This window comes from Oncorhynchus masou, chromosome 1, assembly GCF_036934945.1.
Source record: "Oncorhynchus masou masou isolate Uvic2021 chromosome 1, UVic_Omas_1.1, whole genome shotgun sequence".
Classification (NCBI taxonomy): Eukaryota; Metazoa; Chordata; class Actinopteri; order Salmoniformes; family Salmonidae; genus Oncorhynchus; species Oncorhynchus masou.
The window spans coordinates 54,769,792-54,796,358 of record NC_088212.1 but is presented as its reverse complement, the minus strand read 5'-3'; the positions used below and the strand labels follow the sequence as shown (position 1 = coordinate 54,796,358).

Sequence of the window (26,567 nt, the reverse complement as noted above, 5' to 3'; positions counted from 1 at the left end):
ACAAAGTATTCACTTTGGGGGGGGGGGGGTGAATAGTTATGCATATGCACACTTAAGTTTTCTGTTTTTTTGTTATATTTCTTGTTTGCTTCACAATAAAAAATATTTTGCATCTTCAAAGTGGTATGCATGTTGTGTAAATCAAATGATACAAACCCCCCAAAAAATCATTTTAATTCCAGGTTGTAAGGCAACAAAATAGAAAAAATGCCAATGGGGGTGAATCCTTTAGTCTGCCACTGTATCTATCCAACACAGAGATTTATGGATAAACCACTTCTCCAATGTTTTGGGCTCTATAACAAGAACAAACAGACAAAACAAAAACATGATCAAATTCAAATCTTAACATAAACTTTTAAAGACTACCCGAACCCACTGGATTCTCCAATTACATTCAATTAACTACAGGACAAAATACAAACCCTCCAACCCAAAAAGGACTGTGGGGTTGATGGCATCCTAAATTAAATGATAAAATATTGAGACCACAAATTCTAATTGGCTAAACTCTTTAATATCATCCTCAGCTCTGGCATCTTCCCAAATATTTGGAACCAAGGACTGATCACCCCAATCCACAAAAGTGGAGACAAATTTGACCCCAATAACTACCAGGGGATTTGCATCAACAGCAACCTTGGGGAAATCCTCTGCATCATTATTAACAGCAGAATCATACATTTCCTCAGTGTAAACCATGTACTGAGAAAATGTCATTGTCTTTTTACCAAATTATCATACGACAGACCACATATTCACCCTGCACACCCTAATTGACAAACAAACCAAAACAAAGGCAAAGTCTTCTTATGCTTTGTTGATTTCAAAAAAGTTTTTGACTCAATTTGGCATGAGGGTCTGCTATACAAATTGATGGAAAGTGGTGTCAAGGGGAAAAACATACAACATTATAAAATCCATGTACACAAACGACAAGTGTGGGGTTAAAATTAGCAAAACACACACACACATTTCATTTCTCAGGGCTGGGGGGTGAGACAAGGATGCAGCTTAAGCCCCACCATTTACAACATACACTACCATTCAAAAGTTTGGGGTCACTTAGAAATGTCCTTGTTTTTGAAAGAAAATAACATAAATTTATCAGAAAAAGTGTGGACATTGTTAATGTTGTAAATCACTACTGTAGCAGGAAACATCTGATTTTCTATGGAATATCTACATAGGTATGCAGAGGCCCATTATCAGCAACCATCACTCCTGTTTTCCAATGGCACGCTGTGCTAGCTAATCCAAGTTTATCATTTTAAAAGGCTAATTGATAATTAGAAAACCCTTTTGCAATTATGTTAGTGTCATGATGTTGCCCTTTCTGGGTATAGATTGTGGCTTTCCCCTCTCTCTCCCTCTCTCTTACACCCAGGTTTTGTTATCTCAGGCCATAAATTCCTGGTGGAGACTCTCTCCCCCTGGTCATGCAGAGAGAGAGACACAGCCAGAACAAAGGATTTCATGTGGCCGAACTCCTAAATCTCCAAAATGGGAAAATGAAACAAAATGTCCACTTGTGAGAAGGTGGGAATGGTCCGTGGACACTTAAGGGGCGTGTATGACGAGTGTGTTTCATTTGGTGACCGGAAGGACAGGACAGGAAACACACATAGCTATATCTCTGAGTGTGTACATTTCTCAATTATGGGGTTTGCAATAAATTATTGTATAAAGTGAATAAGTAAAGATGAAACTATTTGTGAAATGATGTAATGTGAGAGAATTGCATTCCCTTTAAAGTTTAACTAAATCATTGGCCCACCCCCGTGAGCACAGACATGATCAGACATCATAGAACCGCCTTTTTTACTGTTACGACTAAAACCCCCTCCTGAGGAAATCCTCGGTGTAAACTGAGGGGACACAGGTTTGAGTTCAGACTAAGCAAACCCACAGCGTGAGCTGTGATTGCGAATAGTTATTGAATTCATGGAAATGGTTCAACTCTGGAAATGGTTCAACTCTGAGACTATCGATCCCTACAGAATAAGAGCAAATCTTAGATACTAATTACTAGTCTGCAGCTTGAAATTATGTCAATCTTCAAACCACAGAAAACTTTGATCTTGAGGGAAACAGAGAGAGAAAGAGACTTGGATGAACTGACTCTCCAGCAGACGGACCGGAATCCAACAGAAAATATCACGACACATGGGCGTAAATATATATATTAATTGCGTTTATCATTTGTTTTAATGAGTTCATGTGCAAAGGATTAGCATTTCAATTAATATAATTATAGTAGTATAGTGTGTAGGGATCCCTTTTGTCTTTCCCGCTCTTGCTCAGTCCACAAGCCGTCATATCAGCTTTGGCCACTAGGGAATCTTCCCTATCATTGTTAGTAACATATATCTACTGTTGTTTGTTTATGCATTTCTGTGATGATTTAGTTAGTTAGTAAATAAATTATTAGGCCAATTGGTGTATGGATGATTCATAGTAAAGGCTGGGTTTGTGCAGATAACCAACAATTTACGACAATTGGAATGAGACTGATGTCCTTGGTGCCCCGACTTCCACGGTAATTACATTTACATGGTTAGTTTAATCACGTAATAATAATTACAGATAATTGACTTGATAAAATAACAGTCTTTACTTTTAATGATGCCAAAGACATGACATTAGCACAGCTGAAAATTGTTGTACTGATTATAGAAGCAATAAAACTGTCCTTTAGACGAGTTGAGTATCTGGAGCATCAGCATTTGTGGGTTCGATTACAGGTTCAAAATGGCCAGAAACAAAGACCTTTCTTCTGAAACTGGTCAGTCTATTCTTGAAATCTCACATCTATTGGGTGAAATACCACAGTGTGCAATCATTGTAAATACAACCTATATTTATGTTGATTTATTTTCCCTTTTGTACTTTAACTATTTGCACATCATTACAACACTGTATAGACACAATATGACATTTGACATGTCTTTATTCTTTTGGAACTTTTGTGAGTGTATTGTTTACTGTTCCTTTTTCTATTGTTTATTTCACTTTAGTTTATAATCTATTTCACTTGCTCTGGAAATGTAAACACATGTTTCCCTTGCCAATAAAGACACCCTTAAATTGAAATTGAATTGAGTGGGAAAGTGGAGAGTGAGGGATGGCGAGAGAGGGGAGAGAGAAAGGGAGAGAGTTTATTAAAATATTGTATAGTTTTTTAAAAAATGTAACCAAAACATTGTTATTAATGAATATTTGAATACCGTATATTTGTCTCAACCTGTCTTGCAGGCAGGGGTCGAAGATCCAGGGTAAAGCAAAGGTACAGGATGGCAGGCGAACTCAGGGACGGGCAGAGTTCAGTTATCCAGAGGCGGAACAAAGGTTGCTACAATAAACATTGTTACTTCAACAATCTGCATCTGGGTCTTACCTTGATTCCTGATAAGGAGACACATCTCATATACCAATATAAAAGTTATTATAAAGGAAAATTATCCTACTATATGACCAATGAGCTTGATAAAATAGAGTAAATCAATAAAAAAAAGTATTTTTGGGAATGATGGAGGAAATTAGATACCACTGTAAAAAAGAAATACCTCCCAATCAAAGATGGGTAAATCTGGAAAGAGCATTTTGAAAATCTCTATAAATTCCAATAGTATTGTCCAACAAAACATGCTGGACATTACTATTACATTGTATAAACAAAATCATTAAATAAAGGCCCTCGAGCAGTAAAGCCTGTGGGTCAGACAGCATTCAAACAGAGATGCTGAAACACAGCAGCACTGAGATGAGAGAGTCTATTCTCAAGCTAGTGATGACGGTAGACTACATTCCTGAGATCTGGAGCCAAGGCTTTATTTTCACCTATATTTGAAATGGTGACAGGTTTTACACTAATAATAACCCTAGTATTAAGTTAGGAAAGGTTTTCTGTAGCATATTGAATGCCAACATTTTAAGTAAAAGTGAAATTGGATTCCTCCGTAAACACCGAACAACATATCACATATATACCCTTGACACCTTGGTCAAAAATGTCCACCAAACTCACAAAGGGAAAAATATTTGCCTGTTTTATAGACTTTCAAAAAGCTTTAGATTACATATGGCATGAAGGTGGTGTAGGAGGCAAGGCCTATGATATTATTCATGTGATCTATAGTATAAGGATAACAAATGTTGTGTAAAAGTTCACAAAAAAGGTTTGTCTGGAAAATAAGTATTTGGTCAATAACAAAAGTTTATCTCAATACTTTGTTAAATACCCTTTGTTGGCAATGACAGAGGTCAAACATTTTCTGTAAGTCTTCACAAGGTTTTCACACACTGTTGCTGGTATTTTGGCCCATTCCTCCATGCAGATCTCCTCTAGAGCAGTGATGTTTTGGAGCTGTTGCTGGGCAACACGGACTTTCAACTCCCTCCAAAGATTTTCTATGGGGTTGAGATCTGGAAACTGGCTAGGCCACTCCAGGACCTTGAAATGCTTCATAATAATGCTTCATCCAGCCATAACAAGTGATGTTATGGCTGGACAGTGCTGTCATGTAGGAGGCTAACCAAAGTTGACTAACAATATGAGGGCAGACCACCATAAACTTTCTCCCAAAGTGTGCACTTGTTCACATCCCTTCATGGATTTGAAAGAAAATGACTAATGAGTTCTGAACGAGTGACCACTTCAGGAAGATGGAGATATTATTGGGATGGAACCACAGTGACTGAACCACAAATCCTTTAGTTCACCCTGCACATTCCCAACAACACATTCCCTGCTTGAAAACGTTTTTTTTTGTTTTGGAAACAGATGATGGATTAGGTATCCACGAGAGAGTAAATGTAAACTACTCCAACCATATTAACCAAGTCACAGCTGATGGTAGTGACTTGTGAGTAGTGCTGTGCGATAATGGCCAACATATCATAGCACTGTATTTTAAGAAAATTGGATGGTATGATGGTATTTGGCTGTATTTTATGTTTCTGAATAATAGAAATAGGGTGGCAACACATACATTGTAAGTGATTTCTTCTTTATTTTTTTACAAAACCTTTTTCTCCTCAATTTGGTGATATCCAATTTCAATCTTGTCTCATCGATGCAACTCTGCAACGGGCTCGGCGAAGGTCAAGTCATGCATCCTCCGAAACAAGACCCGCCAAACCACGCTCCTTAACACCCGCCTGCACCAATGTGTCAGAGGAAACACTATTGAACCTGACGACCAGAGTCAGCCTGCAGGCACCTGGCCCACCACAGGGAGTCCCCCCCCCGCCAAACCACGCTCCTTAACACCCGCCTGCACCAATGTGTCAGAGGAAACACTATTGCACCTGACGACCAGAGTCAGCCTGCAGGCACCTGCCCCACCACAGGAGTCCCCCCCGCCAAACCATGCTCCTTAACACCCGCCTGCACCAATGTGTCAGAGGAAACACTATTGAACCTGACGACCAGAGTCAGCCTGCAGGCACCTGCCCCACCACACGGAGTCCCCCCCCCCAAATATCAACCCCAAATATTTTTTATAGCAATTTCTGCATTTACTGTACTCATTTTAAATAATTTCCACACTTCCACGTGGGGCTGCACGATACGGGCAAACAATCTAGGCCTTGTTTTTCATCCAATGTTGCAATTTTGATTTGACTTGGGTGAACAGTTGGAATCATGGAAATATAATTATTATTCTAATTTATAGTTTGAATACAGTGAATACAGTGTACACTTTGAATACACTTTGAATACAGTGTTGTTTGACATGACAATGAATGAAAATACCAGGGAGGAGTTATTGTGACAGGGCAGGAACCAAAGTGTTGATAAGTGTTTCATAGGGGATCCTATAATCTTTGGCTACATTTAATGTTTCCTCTTTAACTACTTAATATAGCTAACATATTCTTTCTTCACATATTCCTCTTTGATTTAGAAGATACTGTTGAACAAACAACATGCTGATTTAGGTCTACATCATCACTGGTATTATCATGCTGTATAGCTAATTAAGCTCGCTCTGACTAATTTATTATCTAGCTGTCGATTAGCAGTAGCGATTAGCAGCTAACAAGACTAAGACCTAACTTTCTAAGAAAACACATACTAGCTGTTTGCAGATGTAAGAAACAAAAACGAATAGTTTATTCATTATGGAATGCTAGTGGATTTATATTAATTAGCAAAGTGAAAACAGCATAGTTTTCATCAACATTGTCGCATGTGCTGCATTGACCATGCAGACTGAGCGCAATTGTCTCATGGTTGAGGAACAACAAATGTGCTCCTTGAATGAATGACAGGGGGCAGGGCTAGGTCTGCAAAATGGATATTACACACGGTGTATCACATTTAACAAACCAAACATTCATATACCGCTATAGAAGGTAAAGTAAAACCCCAAACCAGTCCGTGCATCAACACCGGTATATGGTAAAATACAGTATACCGCCCAGCCCTGCCTGTGAGTAATGCTAATAGTCCTCTCTCTGAGATCCATTTAGTAACCAGGCAGGTTCGGAATTTAATAATCTGCATCTTGCACTACAACTACCAAGGCTGCACATATAATCAGCATTCAGAACATAAAGTACAATCTCAAATCAAGGTTAATGGTGCACAAAGGAAGATAGCCATTATTTTTAACTACACCATGTACATTCCAATCATTTATTTTTTATGGCTTTGCCTTTCTTAGGTTGAGTGTTAATCCCTATTTGTGCTGTGACATAATTTACACCTACAGTAATCAAAAATCACTTTCACTCGCCACGATGACCTTTTCCTGGTACTAATGTTGCTAATAAGATGACCGCTTTGCTGGAAAAGCACTCAATGTAACAGCAAAGCTCCTAAACTGATGTTAGCCAGATGAGAGGTCACCTCTTCTAGGCCTGGCAGGTCCATTGTACTCATCACCATTGTCTCTGTGTTAGCTCTCCTCGTTAGTGGCTTCTCATGAATCGTCACCGTTTTTTGTCCCTCAAACAAACTGTAGGGCCAACAATGTGCCTGTCTATGATATCGGGAACAGCTATGGCTGGGCATGTTTCCACCACTGGTATAGTATAGAGGACAAGAACTGTGAAGGAGACCAGGAATGTCATCAAGACAATAAGTCAGACTATGCATTAAGAAACCATATAAAGAATCAGCCACCACTTTGTAACAGAGTAAAGAAAGGAGCAGGTTCAGGCCAGAGGTTAATTTCAATACTCGTGTTTGAAAGAGACTGGAATGTTTTAGCCCTTATCATTGTAGTATATACATTTAGAGAAATAATCCAAATGCCAACACATTTAATCACAGGGTCTTAAGCAGCTTGTATATACTCTCAGGAGCTATATGGTCTAAGATCTATATTGTTTGTTCACATAATGGGTCGGTTTCCCAGACACAGATTTGAATTGATTAGGGATCCCCATTAGCAGCTGTGAAGGCAGCAGCTACTCTTCCACAAGGTGTATTTTTATATATTTTTTAATGATCTGTTTCTACTGCTTGCATCAGTTACTTGATGTGGAATAGAGTTCCATGTGGTCATGGCTCTATGTAGTATTGTGCGCCTCCCATAGTCTATTCTGGACTTGGGGACTGTGAAGAGACCTCTGGTGACATGTCTTGTGGGGAATGAATGGGTGCCCGAGCTGTGTGCTAGTAGGTTAAACAGACATCTCGGTACATTCAGCTTGTCAACAGTGCTTATAAAAACAAGTAGTGATGAAGTGAATCTCTCCTCCACTTTGAGCCATGAGAGATTGACATGCATATAGTTAATGTTAGCTCTCCGTGTACATTTAAGGGCCAGCGGTGCTGCCTTGTTCTGAGCCAATTGTAATTTTCCTAAGCCTCTCTTTGTGGCACCTTACCACACGACTGAACAGTAGTCCAGATGTGGCAAAACTAGGGCTTGTCGGACCTGCCTTGTTGATAGTGTTGTTAAGAAGGCAGAAGATCACTTTATTATGGACAGACTTCTTCCCATCTTAGCTACTGTTGTATCAACATGTTTTGACCATGACAGTTTACAGTCCAGGGTTACTCCAAGCAGTTTAGTCACCACAAACTTTGTAAAATTCCACATCATTCAGTTGAGGTTTAGGGTTTAGTGAATAAACGGTTTTAATTAAAACCGGCCCATAATCATCTTCCAAATATATTGATGATGGCCTGTCAATGACACGTGCGATGTACAGGGGGGAAAGGGTTGAGGTCAAGTTCAGACATTAAATAAGAATTACATTCATCCGAAGAAAAACTACTCAGGCCATACATAATTTGGCAACTTTGTTTTAAGGAGTAGGGAACTGGTCACAGATGCCATGTTGGCACCAAAAGTTGTGGGCTATACTCGGCATTGTAAATTGGTGGTTGAAGATATCCCTCTAGTGGTGTGGGGGCTGTGCTTTGGCAAAGTGGGTGGGGTTATATCCTTCCTGTTTGGCCCTGTCCGGGGTATCATCGGATGGGGCCACAGTATCTCCTGACCCCTCCTGTCTCAGCCTCCAGTATTTATGCTGCAGTAGTTTATGTGTCGGGGGGCTAGGGTCAGTTTGTTATATCTGGAGTACTTCTCCTGTCTTATGCGGTGTCCTGTGTGAATTTAAGTATGCTCGCTCTAATTATCTCTTCCTCTCTTTCTTTCTCTCTCTCAGAGGACCTGAGCCCTAGGACCATGCCTCAGGACTACTGCCCCCAGTCCATCTGGCCGTGCTGCTGCTCCAGTTTCAACTGTTCTGCCTGTGGCTATGGAAACCTGACCTGTTGACCGGACGTGCTACCTGTCCCAGACCTATTATTTGACCATGCTGGTAATTTATGAACATTTGAACATCTTGGCTATGTTCTGTTGTAATCTCCACCCAGCACAGCCAGAAGAGGACTGGCCACCCCTCATAGCCTGGTTCCTCTCTAGGTTTCTACCTAGGTTTTGGCCTTTCTAGGGAGTTTTTCCTAGCCAATGTGCTTTAACACCTGCATTGCTTGCTGTTTGGGGTTTTAGGCTGGGTTTCTGTACAGCACTTTGAGATATCAGCTGATGTACGAAGGGATATATAAATACATTTGATTTGAAAAGTTCAAAGACAGTTAAGAAGAAAGCAAGTGACAATGTTATGGTCATGGAATGTTTGCGGGTGAGTAGGCTTGGCATGGTGACGCCCAGGCTCTCTGCTTCTGCAGTACAAGTCAACAGCCAACAGGTGGAGATGCAGTGTGGACATATCTGTAACCAATACTCCCACCTAGTGGCACAAATGGCACAGTAATAAACCCAATACTTTTAATCAATTTATTGAAATTATGGCTAATGCTCCACTAGAAATTACACTATAGAGAAAAAAGCACAGGCAGGCAGGTCTAATGTAACTACAGTTACACTCTTATATAGTACTTAACTTACACCTGTTTGTGGATTGTGTAGTCTAATTACACATTTAAAATTGTATATGCATGCGAACTGTAAACAAACTCAACCTCATTACCCGAGATTACCATTTATCACGCAGTTATTCACATTGTTTTATTACTCAGTCATCCCTCCATTATTTTATTACTATTATCAAAATGTCACATCTGTTTGCAAACCCTTGAAATTATTCATCCCACAAACTGCTTCAATTGTAGGTAATGTAACAATGTGTAGCTACACTGCACAGGAGGCTGCTGAGGGGAGAACGGCTCATAATAATGGCTGAAATAGAGCAAATGGAATGGCATCAAACACCTGAAAACCATGTGTTGGATACTATTCCACACCAGCCATTACCACAAGCCAGTTCTCCCCAATTAAGGTACCACCAGCCTCCTGTTCTACACTATACCTACCTACGAAACTAAACTCAGCAAAAAAAATAAAAGTCCCTTTTCAGGACCCTGTCTTTCAAAGATAATTAGTAAAAATCCAAATAACAGATCTTCATTGTAAAGGGTTTTAACACTGTTTCCCATGTTTGTTCAATGAACCATAAAAAATTAATGAACATGCACCTGTGGAACGGTCATTAAGACACTAACAGCTTACAGACGGTAGGCTATTAAGGTCACAGTTATGAAAACTTAGGACACTAAAGAGGCCTTTCTACTGAAAAACACCAAAAGAAACATGCCCAGGGTCCCTGCTCATCTCCGTGAACGTGCCTTAGGCATGCTGCAAGGAAGCATGAGGACTGAAGATGTGGCCAGGGCAATAAATTGCAATGTCTGTACTGTGAGACACCTAAGACAGCAAAAAAGGGAGACAGGACGGACAGCTGATCATCCTCGCAGTGGCAGACCACGTGTATAACAACACCTGCACATGATCGGTACATCCGAACATCACACATGCGGGACAGGTACAGGATGGCAACAACAACTGCCCGAGTTACACAAGGAACGCACACTCCCTCCATCAGTGCTCAGACTGTCACCAATAGGCAGAGAGAGGCTTGACTGAGGGCTTGTAGGCCTGTTGTAAGGCAGGTCCTCACCAGACATCACCGGCAACAACGTCACCTATGGGCACAAACCCACCACCTTCTGGACCAGACAGGACTGGCAAAAAGTGCTCTTCACTGACGAGTCGCGGTTTTGTCTCACCAGGGGTGATAGTCGGATTCGCGTTTATTGTCGAAGAAATGAGTGTTACACTGAGGCCTGTACTCTGGAGCAGGATCGATTTGGAGGTGGAAGGTCCGTCATGGTCTAGGGCGGTGTGTCACAGCATCATCGGACTGAGCTTGTTGTCATTGCAGGCAATCTCAACGCTGTACGTTACAGGGAAGACATCCTCCTCCCTCTGCAGGCTCATCCTGATATGACCCTCCATCATGACAATGCCACCAGCCATACTGCTCGTTCTGTGCGTGATTTCCTGCTAGACAGGAATGTCAGTGCTCTGCCATGGCCAGCGAAGAGCCCGCATCTCAATCCCATTGAGCACGTCTCGGACCTGTTGGATCGGAGGGTGAGGGCCATTCCCCCCAGAAATGTCTGGGAACTTGCAGGTGCCTTGGTGGAAGAGTGGGGTAACATCTCACAGCAAAAACTGGCAAATCTGGTGCAGACCATGAGGAGATGCACTGCAGTACTTAATGCATCTGGTGGCCACACCAGATACTGACTGTTAGTTTTTATTTTGACCCCCCTTTATTCAGGGACATATTATTCCACTTGTTAGTCACATGTCTGTGGAACTTGTTCAGTTTGTCTCAGTTGTTGAATCTTATTTTCATACATTCATATTTACACGTTAAGTTTGCTGAAAATAAACGCAGTTGACCGTGAGAGGACGTTTCTTTTTTAGTTTACACTAGTTTACATCTAGTACATAGGTTTGGGGACACTGTGTTTACAGACAGCCCAATTAAAGTCAGACCATCCACAGTCATTTCAGGACTCAAGTTACAGGCAGAACATCACAACCTCAACCCTTGCAGCCTACCCACCTCCTAAAAATAAAACTCCATCATGCTTCTCTTGGTAATCGTGATGAGAGTGCATATTGCAAAAGCATACACAATAGACACACACACTTTAAACAAATCATAGCCAACTTGTTTAATCATTATTTTACTGCAACAGTGTCAGAGAGGAGAATGGAGGAGTAAGAGGAAGCTGAGGATCACTTGAGATAGTGTTGTTATAAATTTGAAACTTTGATTACACAACAGAAACTTGACTCATGGCTGGGGTAGAGAAACTATCAACACAACGAGGAACTGAGTCAGGAAAACACTGGTTAAGAAGTTCAACTTCAGCACATGTTAAAATAACAATCTCTCTTTAACATGTTGGTCACAATGGTTTGTCTTATAAAAACATAATCTGTTGCTGGGCACTTAACCAGGCACTCAACCCAAATTTGCTCCAGGGGCACCGTACTACTATGGCTGACCCTGTAAAACACATTTCACTGCATCTATCCGCTGTGTGACAATAAAACAATCTTTATTTGTAAGGCATAGTATGGTTCCCAAGGTGAAAACAATTTGTTCCACAATGGCGATAAAACATTTAATACTTCAATTTAACTGTGGAGGCTCACAACTTAACTGTGGGCACACATCCAAAAGTGTAATCATGATGCAATTGACATTTTAACCTGTATACATAATGAGATATTGATGTGACGGATTCATTTGACTATTAAGAGATATCATGTTAGTCTGGATACGAGTCTTTTAAGCTAACATTCCACTCCTTCATGTCAGTATGAACAGCACTTTTTTCAGTGATCTTCAGTGATGCAAAAAATTATTATTATTTTTTTTACAAACAGCGATTGTTAAAAGAAAACACTTTTTTTTTTTTAAAGATAACCACTGGTATGTATGCCACAGCATAAACAACTAATATTGCCACATTCTGTGTGCTTATTATTTTTCCAGTGCTAAAACAACAAACTGAAAAAGTAATACTTAACTAAATATAATCTATTTGAAATCATTAAAAGTTCTTAAATTTAAAAATACTGTCTTACCATCCTTGGCTGTGAAATTAAAATCTATGCTAAAAGCAGGATAAAAAATACCAATGAGTGTCAATCACCCTTAAAAACAAAAATACTGAGTAAGGACAGCTGTGACCCTCATAAAAGTGGCACACAGACACAGCCAGGCACTGTAATCTCCCCTGAATCAACCCTGCAGTAAAACGGGACCGTTTTTATGTTTCCCTTCTCCCTGAGACATCTCCCATTATGGCGACCCTAGTACAGAACATCAAGTCCCGTGATTCATATGAGCCACACCCATATTCCTGCAAGGTCAGTTGCTCCAGTGGGTGACATCCTCTCAGCTCAGGAAGGTGAGGCCCGCCATGACGCTGAAGCCCAACAGGATGAAGAACACCTTGAGCAGCTGGTTCTCCGGGGAGTTCAGCTCGTGAGGCAGGATCTCCATGAAGGTGATGTAAATAAAGGTCCCGGCCGCCAGCCCCTCCAGGATGGCCTGGATCAGAACGCCTGCCGCCAGCTGAGCCTCAATAACCCCGATGCCCACTCCGATGCCCAGCGGAGACATCATGGCGAAGACGCCCACGTAGGCCGCAACCCACATGGGCGGGACCGCGCTCTGCACCAGCTTCACAGACAGGCTGAACACGATGATGCTTTTGTGGACCACAATGGCGATGCAGATCTCTAATACCTGGATAGGATGGAGAGAAAACGAGATTAGAGGTTAAATTCCTCTCCTACATCCTTTGTCTTTCATCATCGCAGTAAGATGAAGACAGCTGTATAAGATCAACACAAGCTGTAGAAATGACTGGTATATAAATTACACATCTCTCATTTATAATTCTTTGAAAAGTCTATTAACAGGTTAGCCTAAATAGATCTGTCACTTCAAGCCAGATAAGGGTCTTTGATCAACCAGGGAAAGCGGCTTAAAAAGTACATTATACTCCAAAGTAGTCAGATGTTTTCAGACCTCAAAGTAGTCTAATATCAAATTAAGTTTGCGTACCAGGCCATCTGTTTTGTAGATCCAGGGTCGTATTCACTACAAAACAAACGTGCCAAAACAGGGAGGGACCTACCTGAATTTGTCCAAAAAGAAACACTTGTTTTTGCTTTCGCTATATTTAGTTTTTTGCGACAATGCAAAATATTTTTGCTACGGTGTGTACAAATGAATACGACCCTTCCATAGTCTACGATCCCAAATAAATGGAAAAAAGATCATTTCCAGATTCCCCGTGCTGCTCTTCTCCATTTATTTGGGGTTGAGGCTATAGCTGGATCTACACAACCAATTACATAGGATGTGGACATGACAATCAGACTATGTTTGAGATCTGAAAACATGTGACAACTTTTGATTTGAATGTAATGTCCCTTTACCAGTTAAAAGTTACATTCCTGTCTTTCCCACTCCTCTTCTTTCTACCACAGTGAGTGCTCACGTCAATCAATGAGTCAGAAACTTGCATGTCTTTATAGTGTATTGACTTTTGGTAAAATATCTCAGAGCCTTTTGCCATTAGAATCCGCTGACATGGTGCATGCTGTGTGAGCGATGTTATAGTGAGGATGTGGGCGAAAGTGCATGGAAATAAGGCGTGTCTTTCACTTCCCTCTGCCTCTCTACATTGTATAAATGAACAAGAAACTCTAAACCTCCTGACACTACGGGTGATTGGAAAGAGTTGTCCTAGGGCTTTCCTCTTCTAAGCACAGCAACAACCTTCACTGTGCTTTTGTGATGGAAAGAGACTGCCCTGAATACCAACAAAGGACAATACAGTGAAAAGGAGAACGGTCTGTGAAGATAAAGTCGAAGAGCACATCACATGAAAAGCACGGGTTAGAAATATCTACTTTATCCCCCCCCCCAAAAAAAATAGAAATAACACCATACTCCCCACACTGTAATTTACAACTTGACGAGAGCTAAGTAAATGAGTAACTTATTTGGGAATTCTAAATATGGCAGGTGTTTTAGATATATTTTACCTTATAAATCGTTGGAGACAAATGTGAATCCAGTCATATGGCAGCAAACTGAAGCATTTCAACTTTCCCATTGTATTGTTTATGAACTGCTGTTACAATATGCAGAATTGAAATTGTACGGCCTTTTAAATTGCAAGGATGGGCACTCTCGAATGTATTAATTATAGGCTACCACGACTCTCTCCGTTTCCTATCATCGTTCTTGCCAATATCCAGCAACTTCGCATAGCCATTGAAGAGGGACAATATTCCACAGGCCATAATCAACAGCCTGACAAACTCTATGCGAAGGAGATGTAGCGCTGCATGAAGAAATTGGTGGTCACACCAGATACTGACTGGTTTTCTGATCCATGCCGCTACTTATTTTTTAAGGCATCTGTGACCAACAGATGCATATCTGTATTCCCAGTCATGTGGAATCCATAGATTTATCCAATGTATTTCAATTGACTGATGTCCTTGTACGAACTGTAAATCAGTAAAATCTTTGATATTGTTGCATGTTGCGTTCATATTTCTGTTCAGTATAAATAATACAAATTGTATTTTCATTTGAAGAAAGAAGTAGTTGAATATTATTGGAATCTATTTGAAGATACACTTGGAAAGTATTGGCATGCATTTGAAATGTATGGGTGCATTTGTTTTAGCTGACCCAGTGCCACAGGTGGGCAGAGATTTCCCTTTTAGGACCAACATAATGGTTTAATATGTGCCCTGGGCGAGCTAAAACAAATGGACCTATTGTGCTATTTAAGTGCAGCTCGCTCTCCAGCACCTACCTTTGAGTCTGTGGTCTGCAGCCCGATGGCCAGGCCCTCGAACACAGAATGCAGGGAGAGCGAGAAAAAGAGCATGAACGAGCGAAAGGAGGAGTGGGCCTGGAGGTCCATGTGGACATGATGGGCACTACCCTCTAGGTTGGTGGATGAGGCTTTCCTCTGCCCGTGCCCATGGCTGTGCCCGTTGGCCTGCATCAGAGGTGCTCTCTCCTGGTCTGACCCTTGCATGGCATCTTGTCTGCAGTTCAGAGCGATCCTCTCCACGATTAGCACAGTGAAGAAGCCTGCAGCCATGATGAACTCTGGGAGGGGGAAGCTGGTCTGTTTGAGATAGAGGTGAAAACAATGAAAGTAACAGTTCTGTTTAAATAAACGCCAAGGATTAGGGATATATACAGTTTGGCAAAAAAAGTATTTATTCAGCCACCAATTGCGCAAGTTCTCCCACTTAAAAAGATGAGAGAGGCCTGTAATTTTCATCATAGGTACACTTCAACCATGACAGACAAAATGAGGGGGAAAAAAATGCAGAACATCACATTGTAGGATTTTTTATGAATTTATTTGCAAATTATGGTGGAAAATAAGTATTTGGTCACTGACAAACAAGCAAGATTTCTGGCTCTCACAGACCTATAACTTCTTCTTTAAGAGGCTCCTCTGTCCTCCACTGTCATGTCTTATTATGTCTGTTCCTGTCCTTTCTCTTCACTCTGTCTCTCTCTGCTGGTCTTATTAGGTTACCTTCTCTTTCTCTCCTTCTCCAGCTGTTCCTCATCTCCCCTAACTACCTCGTTCACCCTTTCCCCACCTGTTCCCTTTTTTCCCTCTGATTAGGTCTCTATTTCTCTCTCTGTTCCTGCTACTTTCGGTGTCAGATTCTCGTTTGTGTTTCTCATGCCAGAAGCAAGCTATCGTCTCGTTTGCTTCCTCCTTGTCCTATCCTGTCGGAGTCTGCCTGGCAGGTGCATCCTGTACACTTCTAACTGTCTTTCGTTTGCACTGTGTCCAGTTCATCTGATGCTATGTGTGATCAGGTACCACCGTTCCTCTGTGACCCGCACCGACCCAGAGCGACCTGCAGCCTGTCGCCGCTACCCAGCTATTCTCCTCTGCTGCTAAGACGGGGACCCTCTAGCTATTCTTCAGAGGGACTTTATGTTTCATTTGTCGCCCTCTCTGCGGGTAGTCTATTGTGCCATTGACAACGTCGGAAGAGGATCTATGCCATTCCTGTTTTCTCATTAAAAGAACTCTGTTTCTGTTAAACCGCTTTTGGGTCTTCACTCAAGTGTATAACAGAAGAATCTGACCAAAAATGGACCCAGCGACTCCGGATCCTTTTCACTCCGCCGTCGAGATCCAGGGAGCGATGCTATGCAGACACGAGGAGGAATTGTCTGCTGCTCGACATGCCGTTGAGACCCTGGCCGCCCAAGTCTCCGACCTCACAAGACAGATTCACCAACTCCACCTCGATCCACCGCCCACTTCCAGGGTTTCCGAGTCTCCGGAGCCCAGAATCAATAACCCGCCGTGTTACTCTGGGGAGCCCACTGAATGCCGCTCATTCCTCACTCAGTGTGATGTGGTGTTTTCTCTCCAGCCCAACACTTACTCCAGGAGCACAGCTCGCATCGCCTACGTCATTTCTCTCCTTACCGGACGGGCGCGTGAGTGGGGCACGGCAATCTGGGAGGCGAGGGCTGAGTGTATTAACCAGTATCAGGACATTAAGGAGGAGATGATACGGGTTTTTGACCGTTCTGTTTTTGGGGAGGAGGCTTCCAGGGTCCTGTCTTCCCTATGTCAAGGGAATCGATCCATAACGGATTATTCTATTGAGTTTCGCACTCTCGCTGCCTCTAGTGACTGGAACGAGCCGGCTTTGCTCGCTCGTTTTCTGGAGGGTCTCCTCGCCGAGGTTAAGGATGAGATTCTCTCCCGGGAGGTTCCTTCCAGCATGGACTCCTTAATAGCACTCGCTATTCGCATAGAGCGACGGTTTGATCTTCATCGCCGAGCTCGTGGAAAGGAGCTCGCGTTCTCCGTTGCCCCCCTCTCCGCATCACTGCCACCTGCCGCATCACTGCCACCCTCCTCCGCCGGCTCGGGTTCTGAGCCTATGCAGCTGGGGGGTATCTGCATCTCGGCTAAGGAGAAGGAACGGAGAATCACCAACCGCCTCTGTCTCTACTGCGGCTCCGCTGGTCATTTTGTCACTTCATGCCCAGTAAAAGCCAGAGCTCATCAGCAAGAGGAGGGCTACTGGTGAGCGCAACTACTCAGGTCTCTCCTTCAAGATCCTGCACTACCTTTCCGGTCCATCTCCGCTGGACCGGTTCATCTGCTTCCTGCAGTGCCTTGATAGACTCTGGCGCGGAGGGCTGTTTTATGGACGAGACCTGGGCTCGGGAACATGACATTCCTCAGACAGTTAAGGGCACGGCCTTGTTCGCTTCAGACAGTTAAGGGATCCCACGGCCTTGTTCGCTTTAGATGGTAGTTCTCTCCCCAAGATTCAGCGTGAAACGCTGCCTTTAACCCTCACTGTCTCTGGTAATCATAGCGAAACCATTTCTTTTTTAATTTTTCGTTCACCTTTTACACCTGTTGTTTTGGGCCATCCCTGGCTAGTTCGCCATAACCCTTCTATTAATTGGTCTAGTAATACTATCCTATCCTGGAACGTCTCTTGTCATGTGACCTGTTTAATGTCTGCTATCCCTCCTGTTTCCTCTGTCTCTTCTTCACAGGAGGAGCCTGGTGATTTGACAGGGGTGCCGGAGGAGTATCACGATCTGCGCACGGTGTTCAGTCGTTCCAAGGCCACTTCTCTTCCTCCACACCGGTCGTATGACTGTAGTATTGATCTCCTTCCGGGAACTACTCCCCCCCGGGGTAGACTATACTCTCTGTCGGCTCCCGAACGTAAGGCTCTCGAGGATTATTTGTCTGTATCGCTCGACGCCGGTACCATAGTCTCCTCCTCCTCTCCCGCCGGAGCGGGTTTTTTTTTTGTTCAGAAGAAGGACGGGTCCCTGCGCCCCTGCGTGGATTATCGAGGGCTGAATGACATAACAGTTAAGAATTGTTATCCGCTTCCTCTTATGTCTTCAGCCTTCGAGATCCTGCAGGGAGCCAGGTTTTTCACCAAATTGACCTTCGTAACGCCTACCATCTCGTGCGCATCAGGGAGGGGGACGAGTGGAAGACGGCGTTTAACACTCCGTTAGGGCACTTTGAATACCGGGTTCTTCCTTTCGGCCTCGTTAACGCTCCAGCTGTCTTTCAGGCACTAGTTAACGACGTCCTGAGAGACATGCTGAACATTTTTTGTTTCGTTTACATGGACGATATCCTGATTTTTTCACCGTCTCTCCCGATTCATGTTCAGCACGTTCGACGCGCGTCCTCCAGCGCCTTTTAGAGAACTGTCTTTATGTGAAGGCTGAGAAGTGCACTTTTCATGCCTCCTCTGTCCCTTTCTCGGTTCCGTTATTTCCGCTGAGGGCATTAAGATGGATCCCGCTAAGGTCCAGGCTGTCATTGATTGGCCCGTTCCTAAGTCACGCGTCGAGCTGCAGCGCTTTCTTGGCTTCGCGAATTTCTATTGCCGTTTCATCCGTAATTTCGGTCAGGTGGCAGCTCCCCTCACAGCCCTTACTTCTGTCAAGACGTGCTTTAAGTGGTCCGTTTCCGCCCAGGGAGCTTTTGATCTTCTCAGGAATCATTTTACATCCGCACCTATTCTTGTTACACCTGACATCTCTAGACAGTTCGTTGTTGAGGTTGACGCGTCAGAGGTGGGCGTGGGAGCCATTCTTTCTCAGCGCTCCTCTCTGACGGCAAGGTCCACCCTTGCGCGTTTTTTCTCATCGCTTATCGCCGTCGGAACGTAACTATGATGTTGGTAATCGCGAACTGCTCGCCATCCGCTAGCCCTAGGCGAATGGCGACAGTGGTTGGAGGGGGCGACGTTCCTTTTGTCGTTTGGACTGACCATAGGAACCTTGAGTACATCCGTTCAGCCAAACGACTTAATGCGCGTCAGGCTCGTTGGGCTCTGTTTTTCGCTCGTTTCGAGTTCGTTATTTCTTATCGTCCGGGCTCAAAGAACACCAAGCCTGATGCTTTATCTCGTCTCTTCAGTTCTTCTGAAGTCTCCACCGACCCCGAGGGGATTCTCCCTGAGGGGCGTGTTGTCGGGTTGACTGTCTGGGGAATTGAGAGGCAGGTAAAGCAAGCACTCACTCACACTCCGTCGCCGCGAGCTTGTCCTAGGAACCTTCTGTTCGTTCCCGTTCCTACTCGTCTGGCCGTTCTTCAGTGGGCCCACTCTGACAAGTTAGCCGGCCACCCCGGCGTTGGGGTACCTTCCATTCGCCAGCGTTTCTGGTGGCCCACTCGGGAACGTGACACGCGTCGATTTGTCGCTGCTTGTTCGGTCTGCGCGCAGACTAAATCCGGAAACTCTCCTCCTGCCGGCCGTCTCAGACCGCTTCCCATTCCCTCTCGACCGTGGTCTCACATCGCCTTAGATTTTATCACCGGACTGCCTTCGTCAGCGGGGGTTATTCTTACGGGTTGTCGATAGATTCTCTAAGGTGGCTCATTTTATTCCTCTCGCTAAGCTCCCTTCTGCTAAGGAGACGGCTCAGATCATTATCGAGAATGTTTTCCGAATTCATGGCCTTCCGTCAGACGTCGTTTCGGACAGAGGCCCGCAGTTCACGTCTCAATTTTGGAGGGAGTTTTGCCGTTTGATTGGGGCTTCCGTCAGTCTCTCGTCCGGCTTCCATCCCCAGTCTAACGGCCAAGCCGAACGGGCCAATCAGACTGTTGGTCGCATCTTACGCAGTCTTTCTTTTCGTAACCCTGCGTCTTGGTCAGAACAGCTCCCTGGGCAGAGTACGCCCACAACTCGCTTCCTTCGTCTGCGACCGGTCTATCTCCTTTTCAGAGTAGCCTCGGGTACCAACCTCCGCCGTTCTCATCTCAGCTCGCTGAGTCCTGCGTCCCTCCGCTCAGGCTTTTGTCCAGCGTTGCCAGGAGCGCACCTGGAAGGGGGTCAGGTCGGCACTTTGCCGTTATAGGGCGCAGACTGTGAGAGCCGCTAATAAGCGTAGAACCAAGAGTCCTAGATATTGTTGCGGTCAGAGAGTATGGCTCTCCACTCAGAACCTTCCCCTTAAGACAGCTTCTCGCAAGTTGACCCCGCGGTTCATTGGTCCGTTCCGTATTTCTCAAGTCATTAATCCTGTCGCAGTGCGACTTCTTCTCCCGCGAGATCTTCGTCGCGTCCACCCGGTCTTCCATGTCTCCTGTGTTAAGCCCGTTCTTCGCGCCCCCGCTCGTCCCTCCTCCCCCCCATCCTTGTCGAGGGCGCACCCATCTACAGGGTCCGTAAGATTTTGGACATGCGCCCTCGGGGCCGTGGTCATCAGTATCTAGTGGATTGGGAGGGGTACGGTCCTGAGGAGAGGAGTTGGGTTCCCTCTCGGGACGAGCTGGACCGTTCGCTGATCGATGATTTCCTCCGTTGCCGCCAGGTTTCCTCCTCGAGTGCGCCAGGAGGCGCTCGGTGAGTGGGGGGGTACTGTCATGTCTTATTATGTCTGTTCCTGTCCTTTCTCTTCACTCTGTCTCTCTCTGCTGGTCTTATTAGGTTACCTTCTCTTTCTCTCCTTCTCCAGCTGTTCCTCATCTCCCCTAACTACCTCGTTCACCCTTTCCCCACCTGTTCCCTTTTTTCCCTCTGATTAGGTCTCTATTTCTCTCTCTGTTCCTGCTACTTTCGGTGTCAGATTCTCGTTTGTGTTTCTCATGCCAGAAGCAAGCTATCGTCTCGTTTGCTTCCTCCTTGTCCTATCCTGTCGGAGTCTGCCTGGCAGGTGCATCCTGTACACTTCTAACTGTCTTTCGTTTGCACTGTGTCCAGTTCATCTGATGCTACGTGTGATCAGGTACCTCCTGATGAGGAGCATGCCCAACTCCTGGACAGTCTGTGGTGCAACATGGGGTTGGTGGATGGAGCGAGACATGATGTCCCAGATGTGCTCAATTGGATTCAGGTTTGGGGAACGGGCGGGCCAGTCCATAGCATTAATGCCTTCCTCTTGCAGGAACTGCTGACACACTCCAGCCACATGAGGTCTAGCATCGTCTTGCATTAGGAGGAACCCAGGGCCAACCACACCAGCATATGGTCTCACAAGGGGTCTGAGGATCTCATCTCGGTACCTAATGGCAGCCAGGCTACCTCTGGTGAGCACATGAAGGGCTGTGCGGCCCCCCAAAGAAATGCCACCCCACACCATGACTGACCCACCGCCAAACCGGTCATGCTGGAGGATGTTGCAGGCAGCAGAACGTTCTCCACGGCGTCTCCAGACTCTGTCACATGTGCTCAGTGTGAACCTGCTTTCATCTGTGAAGAGCACAGGACGCCAGTGGCGAATTTGCCAATCTTGGTGTTCTCTGGCAAATGCCAAACGTCCTGCACGGTGTTGGGCTGTAAGCACAACCCCCACCTGTGGACGTCGGGCCCTCATACCACCCTCATGGAGTCTGTTTCTGACTGTTTGAGCAGACACATGCACATTTGTGGCCTGCTGGAGGTCATTTTGCAGGGCTCTGGCAGTGCTCCTCCTGCTCCTCCTTGCACAAAGGAGGAGGTAGCGGTCCTGTTGCTGAGTTGTTGCCCTCCTACGGCCTCCTCCACATCTCCTGATGTACTGGCCTGTCTCCTGGTAGCGCCTCCATGCTCTGGACACTACACTGACAGACACAGCAAACCTTCTTACCACAGCTCGCATTGATGTGCCATCCTGGATGAGCTGTACTACCTGAGCCACTTGTGTGGGTTGTAGACTCTGTCACATGCTACCACTAGAGTGAAAGCACCGCCAGCATTCAAAAGTGACCAAAACATCAGCCAGGAAGGATAGGAACTGAGAAGTGGTCTGTGGTCACCACCTGCAGAACCACTCCTTTATTGGGGGTGTCTTGCTAATTGCCTATAATTTCCACCTGTTGTCTATTCCATTTGCACAACAGCATGTGACATTTATTGTCAATCAGTGTTGCTTCCTAAGTGGACAGTTTGATTTCACAGAAGTGTGATTGACTTGGAGTTATATTGTGTTGTTTAAGTGTTCCCTTTATTTTTTTGAGCAGTGTATATAAAGGTAAGTAGTCCTTAACACATCACCAGGTAATGAACCTGTGGATTAATAACTTCTACACTAACTAGCACATTTCCCCATGTTTTACAGATACAGTAGAACTAAAGTATAACTGTTGTAACTATCCCTTAATACATTGGTTTGTGCCATGGATAATCATATAGTTTTCTGTCATTTTACAAAGGGGATGGGGGTGTGGCCAGGCATCAATGACACTTTGTGATGTTGCTGACAGACAGAAGACACTTACGTCCACCCTCCGTGCGTCCAGCTCAGCATTGATGTCCGACAGGTAGTCTGGGATGATGTCCAACAGACAGGCAGCCAGGAAGACGCCTCCGGCAAAACAGCTGATGAAACTCAGGACCACCCGATGGGTTTCTGCATGATCAAACAATGCTACTGTTTAATGAATTTTCCTAAATTTTGTTGTTACAGCCTGAATTTAAACAAATGTAGATTTTTTGTGTGTCACTGACAATATCCCATAATGTCAAAGTGGAATTATGTTTTATTTTGACAAATTCATAAAAAACGAAAAACTTAAATGTCTTGAGTCAATAAGTAGTCAACCCCTTTGTTAAGCCTAAATAAATAACTTCAGGAGTAAAAATGTGCTTACAAGTCATAAAAGTTGCACGGACTCACAGTGTGCAATAATAGACAGTCATGATTTTTGAATGACTGTCTCATTTCTGTACCCCACACAGGCAAGCTGTGAATTTCAAATACAAAAAGACCAGAGAGGTTATTCAATGCCTCGCAAAGAAGGGCACCTATTTGTAGATGGGTTAAAAAAAAGTAAAAATATTTTTTGAAATAAAAATCAGATATTGAATATCCCTTTTAGCATGGTGAAGTTATGAATTACACTTGGTGGTGTATCAATACACCCAGTCACTGCAAAGATACAGGAATCCTTCCTAACTCAGTTGCCGGAGAGGAAGGAAACTGCTCAGGGATTTCAACATGAGGCCATGTTGACTTTAAACATGGTGACTTTAAAACAGTTACAGAGTTTAATGGCTGGGATAGGAGAAAACTGAGGATGGTTCAACAACATTGTCGTTTTTTATTTAACATTATCAGGAAATATTCCAAAAATATAGAAATCAGCTCTTGTGCTGCCACTCCATACGGGTGGGGATTGTAGTGATCTAATAATTATCATCAAATTTCAAGGATTCCTTGTCTACGATTCTTGAATCCTATGTAAATGTACAACTTTGCTCTTTATTTGAGAAATGGCCTGGGCATAAAACTATTACAGCAACCATTTAAGTTGTTAATGGTCTTGTCAATGCTTTAGACACTAAAATGAAATGTGCTGCTTTGTTTGTGGACATGTCAAAAGCTTTTCATACTGTTGATCATGCTATTTTATTGAATATGTTGAGCCTGAGCTCTGACGCCGTTTCATGGTTATCTAGTGACAGAAGTCAGGCCATCATGACTACATTTCTTGAAGTGCATAAAGGTGTACCACAGGGGGCGATTTTGGGACCTGTTCTCTTCACTATTTATATAAACACCATTGGTCAATCTGAAACTATTATGTATGCTATTGCCCCAACTATTGATCTGGCTGTGACAAAACTAGTCAGATGTTATAGCTATGCAGGAATCCCTTGCGGATTTAAAACTTGTGCTTAATACGGGCAAAATGAAATACAAACTCTCATAACTTTTCAGATGAACTATATGTTCACTCATTTGATGGTTCTCCAAGCGGATGTGCTCCTGCATATAAATACTTAGGCATTCGGATTGATATGGATTTGACGTTTAAAAAAAACATAGACGAGCTGGTTAAGAAGCTAAGATTCAAAGTTGGCTTTTTCTACAGAAACAGATCGTGCCTTTCTCTAAGCAGTAGGAAGCAGATTATTCAGTCGACCTTTTTTATCCCAACCTTATTATCTGTTCTTGATTATGGCGACATATTCTTCCAAAGAGCAGCTGCTACTACTGTTAAACATGTGGATGCCATCTACCAATTGTGCCCTTCATTTTGTTGCAGGTGACACTCATCACTGCATCCTGTATCAAACGGTTGGCTGGACTCAGCTAAAGACCTATAGATCTCTACATTACACTCTTTTAGTTTACAAAGGCTTATCTACCTTTGCTGCTGACGTACAGACACTGGAGTTGCCTAACCCAATCAAAGGATTGGTTAACCCCTGCCTGACAGAAGTTGTCTGACTAATTTAAGTTGTATAGTTTCCTTGATTCACATTTTCTTTCAGTTAATGTGACATAAGCTATGATACGAATAATGTGTAATTATCTGATGACTGATCATTTCATCTTTCTTATGGGTCTAAATCAGCTGTGAAACTGGTCAGAAAAGAGACACTTTTCAAAGATACCACTAAATACAAAAGAAAACGGGAAGTGATGTGCAATCAAACACTCTGAGAGCACTGAAATGAAACGGCCATGACAGCTCCTAATGTCACCCTCTGCTTAAAGGACAAGAGAGAAGCAGAGATAATCATTACACAAATACAGAAGTGAAAACGACTCATCATTGCACAAATACAGAAGTGAAAACAACTCATCGGCAAATCAGCCATAGCAAAACAAAAGCAGGCTTAAAATCAATTTGTTTTACCTTTATTAAACTAGGCAAGTCAGTTAAGAACAAATTCTTATTTTCAATGACAGCCTAGGAACAGTGGGTAAACTACCTTGTTCGGGGGCAGAAGGACAGATTTTTACCTTGTCAGCTCAGGGATTCAATCTTGCAACCTTTTCGTCCCAGGTGCGGACGGGATAGGAATGGCCCATACAATTTAGGCACATATTAAACAGTCTCTTATCACAGTAAACGTTATGGTCCTTCATTGTTTTAGGTATGCCCTGAGTCATAGTATACAGTCTTGGCCAAAAGTTGAGAATTACAGAAATATTAATTTTCACAAAGTCTGCTGCCTCAGTTTGTATGATGGCAATTAGCATATACTCCAGAATGTTATGAAGAGTGATCAGATGAATTGCAATTAATTGCAAAGTCCCTCTTTGCCATGAAAATGAACTGAATCCCCCAAAAACATTTCCACTGTATTTTAGCCCTGCCACAAAAGGACCAGCTGACATCATGTCAGTGATTCTCTCGTTAACACAGGTGTGAGTGTTGATGAGGACAAGGCTGGAGATCACTCTGACATGCTGATTGAGTTAAAGAAATATACTGGAAGCTTCAAAAGGGTGGTGCTTGAAATCATTGTTCTTCCTCTAACCAATCATGGTTATCTGCAAGGAAACACGTGCCGTCATCATTGCTTTGCACAAAAAGGGTTTCACGGGCCAATACATTGCTGCCAGTAAGATTGCACCTAAATCAACCATTATCGGATCATCAAGAACTTCAAGGAAAGCGGTTCAATTGTTGTGAAGACGGCTTCAGGTCACCCAAGAAAGTCCATCAAACGTCAAGACCGTCTCATATAGTTGATTCGGCTGTGGGATCGGGGCACCACCAGTACAGAGCTTGCTCAGGAATGGCAGCAGGCAGGTGTGATTGCATCTGCACGCACAGTGAGGTGAAGACTTTTGGAGGATGGCCTGGTGTCAAGAAGGGCAGCAAAGAAGCCACTTCTCTCCAGGAAAAACATCAGGGACCGAATGATATTCTGCAAAAGGTACAGTGATTGGACTGCTGAGGACTGGGGTAAAGTAACTTTGTCTGATGAATCCCCTTTCCGATTGTTTGGGGCATCCGGATAAAAGCTTGTCCGGAGAAGACAAGGTGAGCACTACCATCAGTCCTGTGTCATGCCAACAGTAAAGCATCCTGAGACCATTCATGTGTGGGGTTGCTTCTCAGCCAAGGTAGTGGGCTCACTCACGATTTTGCCTAAGAACACAGCCATGAATAAAGAATGGTACCAACACATCCTCCGAGAGCAACTTCTCCCAACCATCCACGAACAGTTTGGTGATGAACAATGCCCTTTCCAGCATGATGGAGCACCTTGCCATAAGGCAAAAGTTATACCTAAGTGGCTCGGGGAACAAAACATCAATATTTCGGGTCCATGGCCAGGAAGCTCCCCAGACCTTAATCCCATCGAGAACTTGTGGTCAATCCTCAAGGAGGCGGGTGGACAAACAAAACCCCGCAAATTCTGACCAAATCCAAGCATTGATTATGCAAGAATGGGCAGCCATTAGTCAGG

At 43.8% G+C, this 26,567-nt stretch overlaps 1 protein-coding gene across 1 annotated transcript in view; it reads right to left on the bottom strand.

Moving 5' to 3' along the window:
• Positions 1–11,497: 11,497 nt before the first annotated feature.
• Positions 11,498–26,567, bottom strand: part of LOC135546418 (zinc transporter ZIP1-like) — a 29,769-nt gene continuing 14,699 nt past the window's right edge. Inside the window, exons 2-4 of the mRNA XM_064974832.1 lie at positions 22,634–22,764; positions 15,197–15,517; positions 11,498–13,101 (exon numbers count right to left, since the gene is read on the bottom strand). Of these exons, the coding sequence (XP_064830904.1) occupies positions 12,748–13,101; positions 15,197–15,517; positions 22,634–22,764 (806 nt within the window). The 3' untranslated portion in view covers positions 11,498–12,747. The remainder of the gene's footprint in view (positions 13,102–15,196; positions 15,518–22,633; positions 22,765–26,567) is intronic.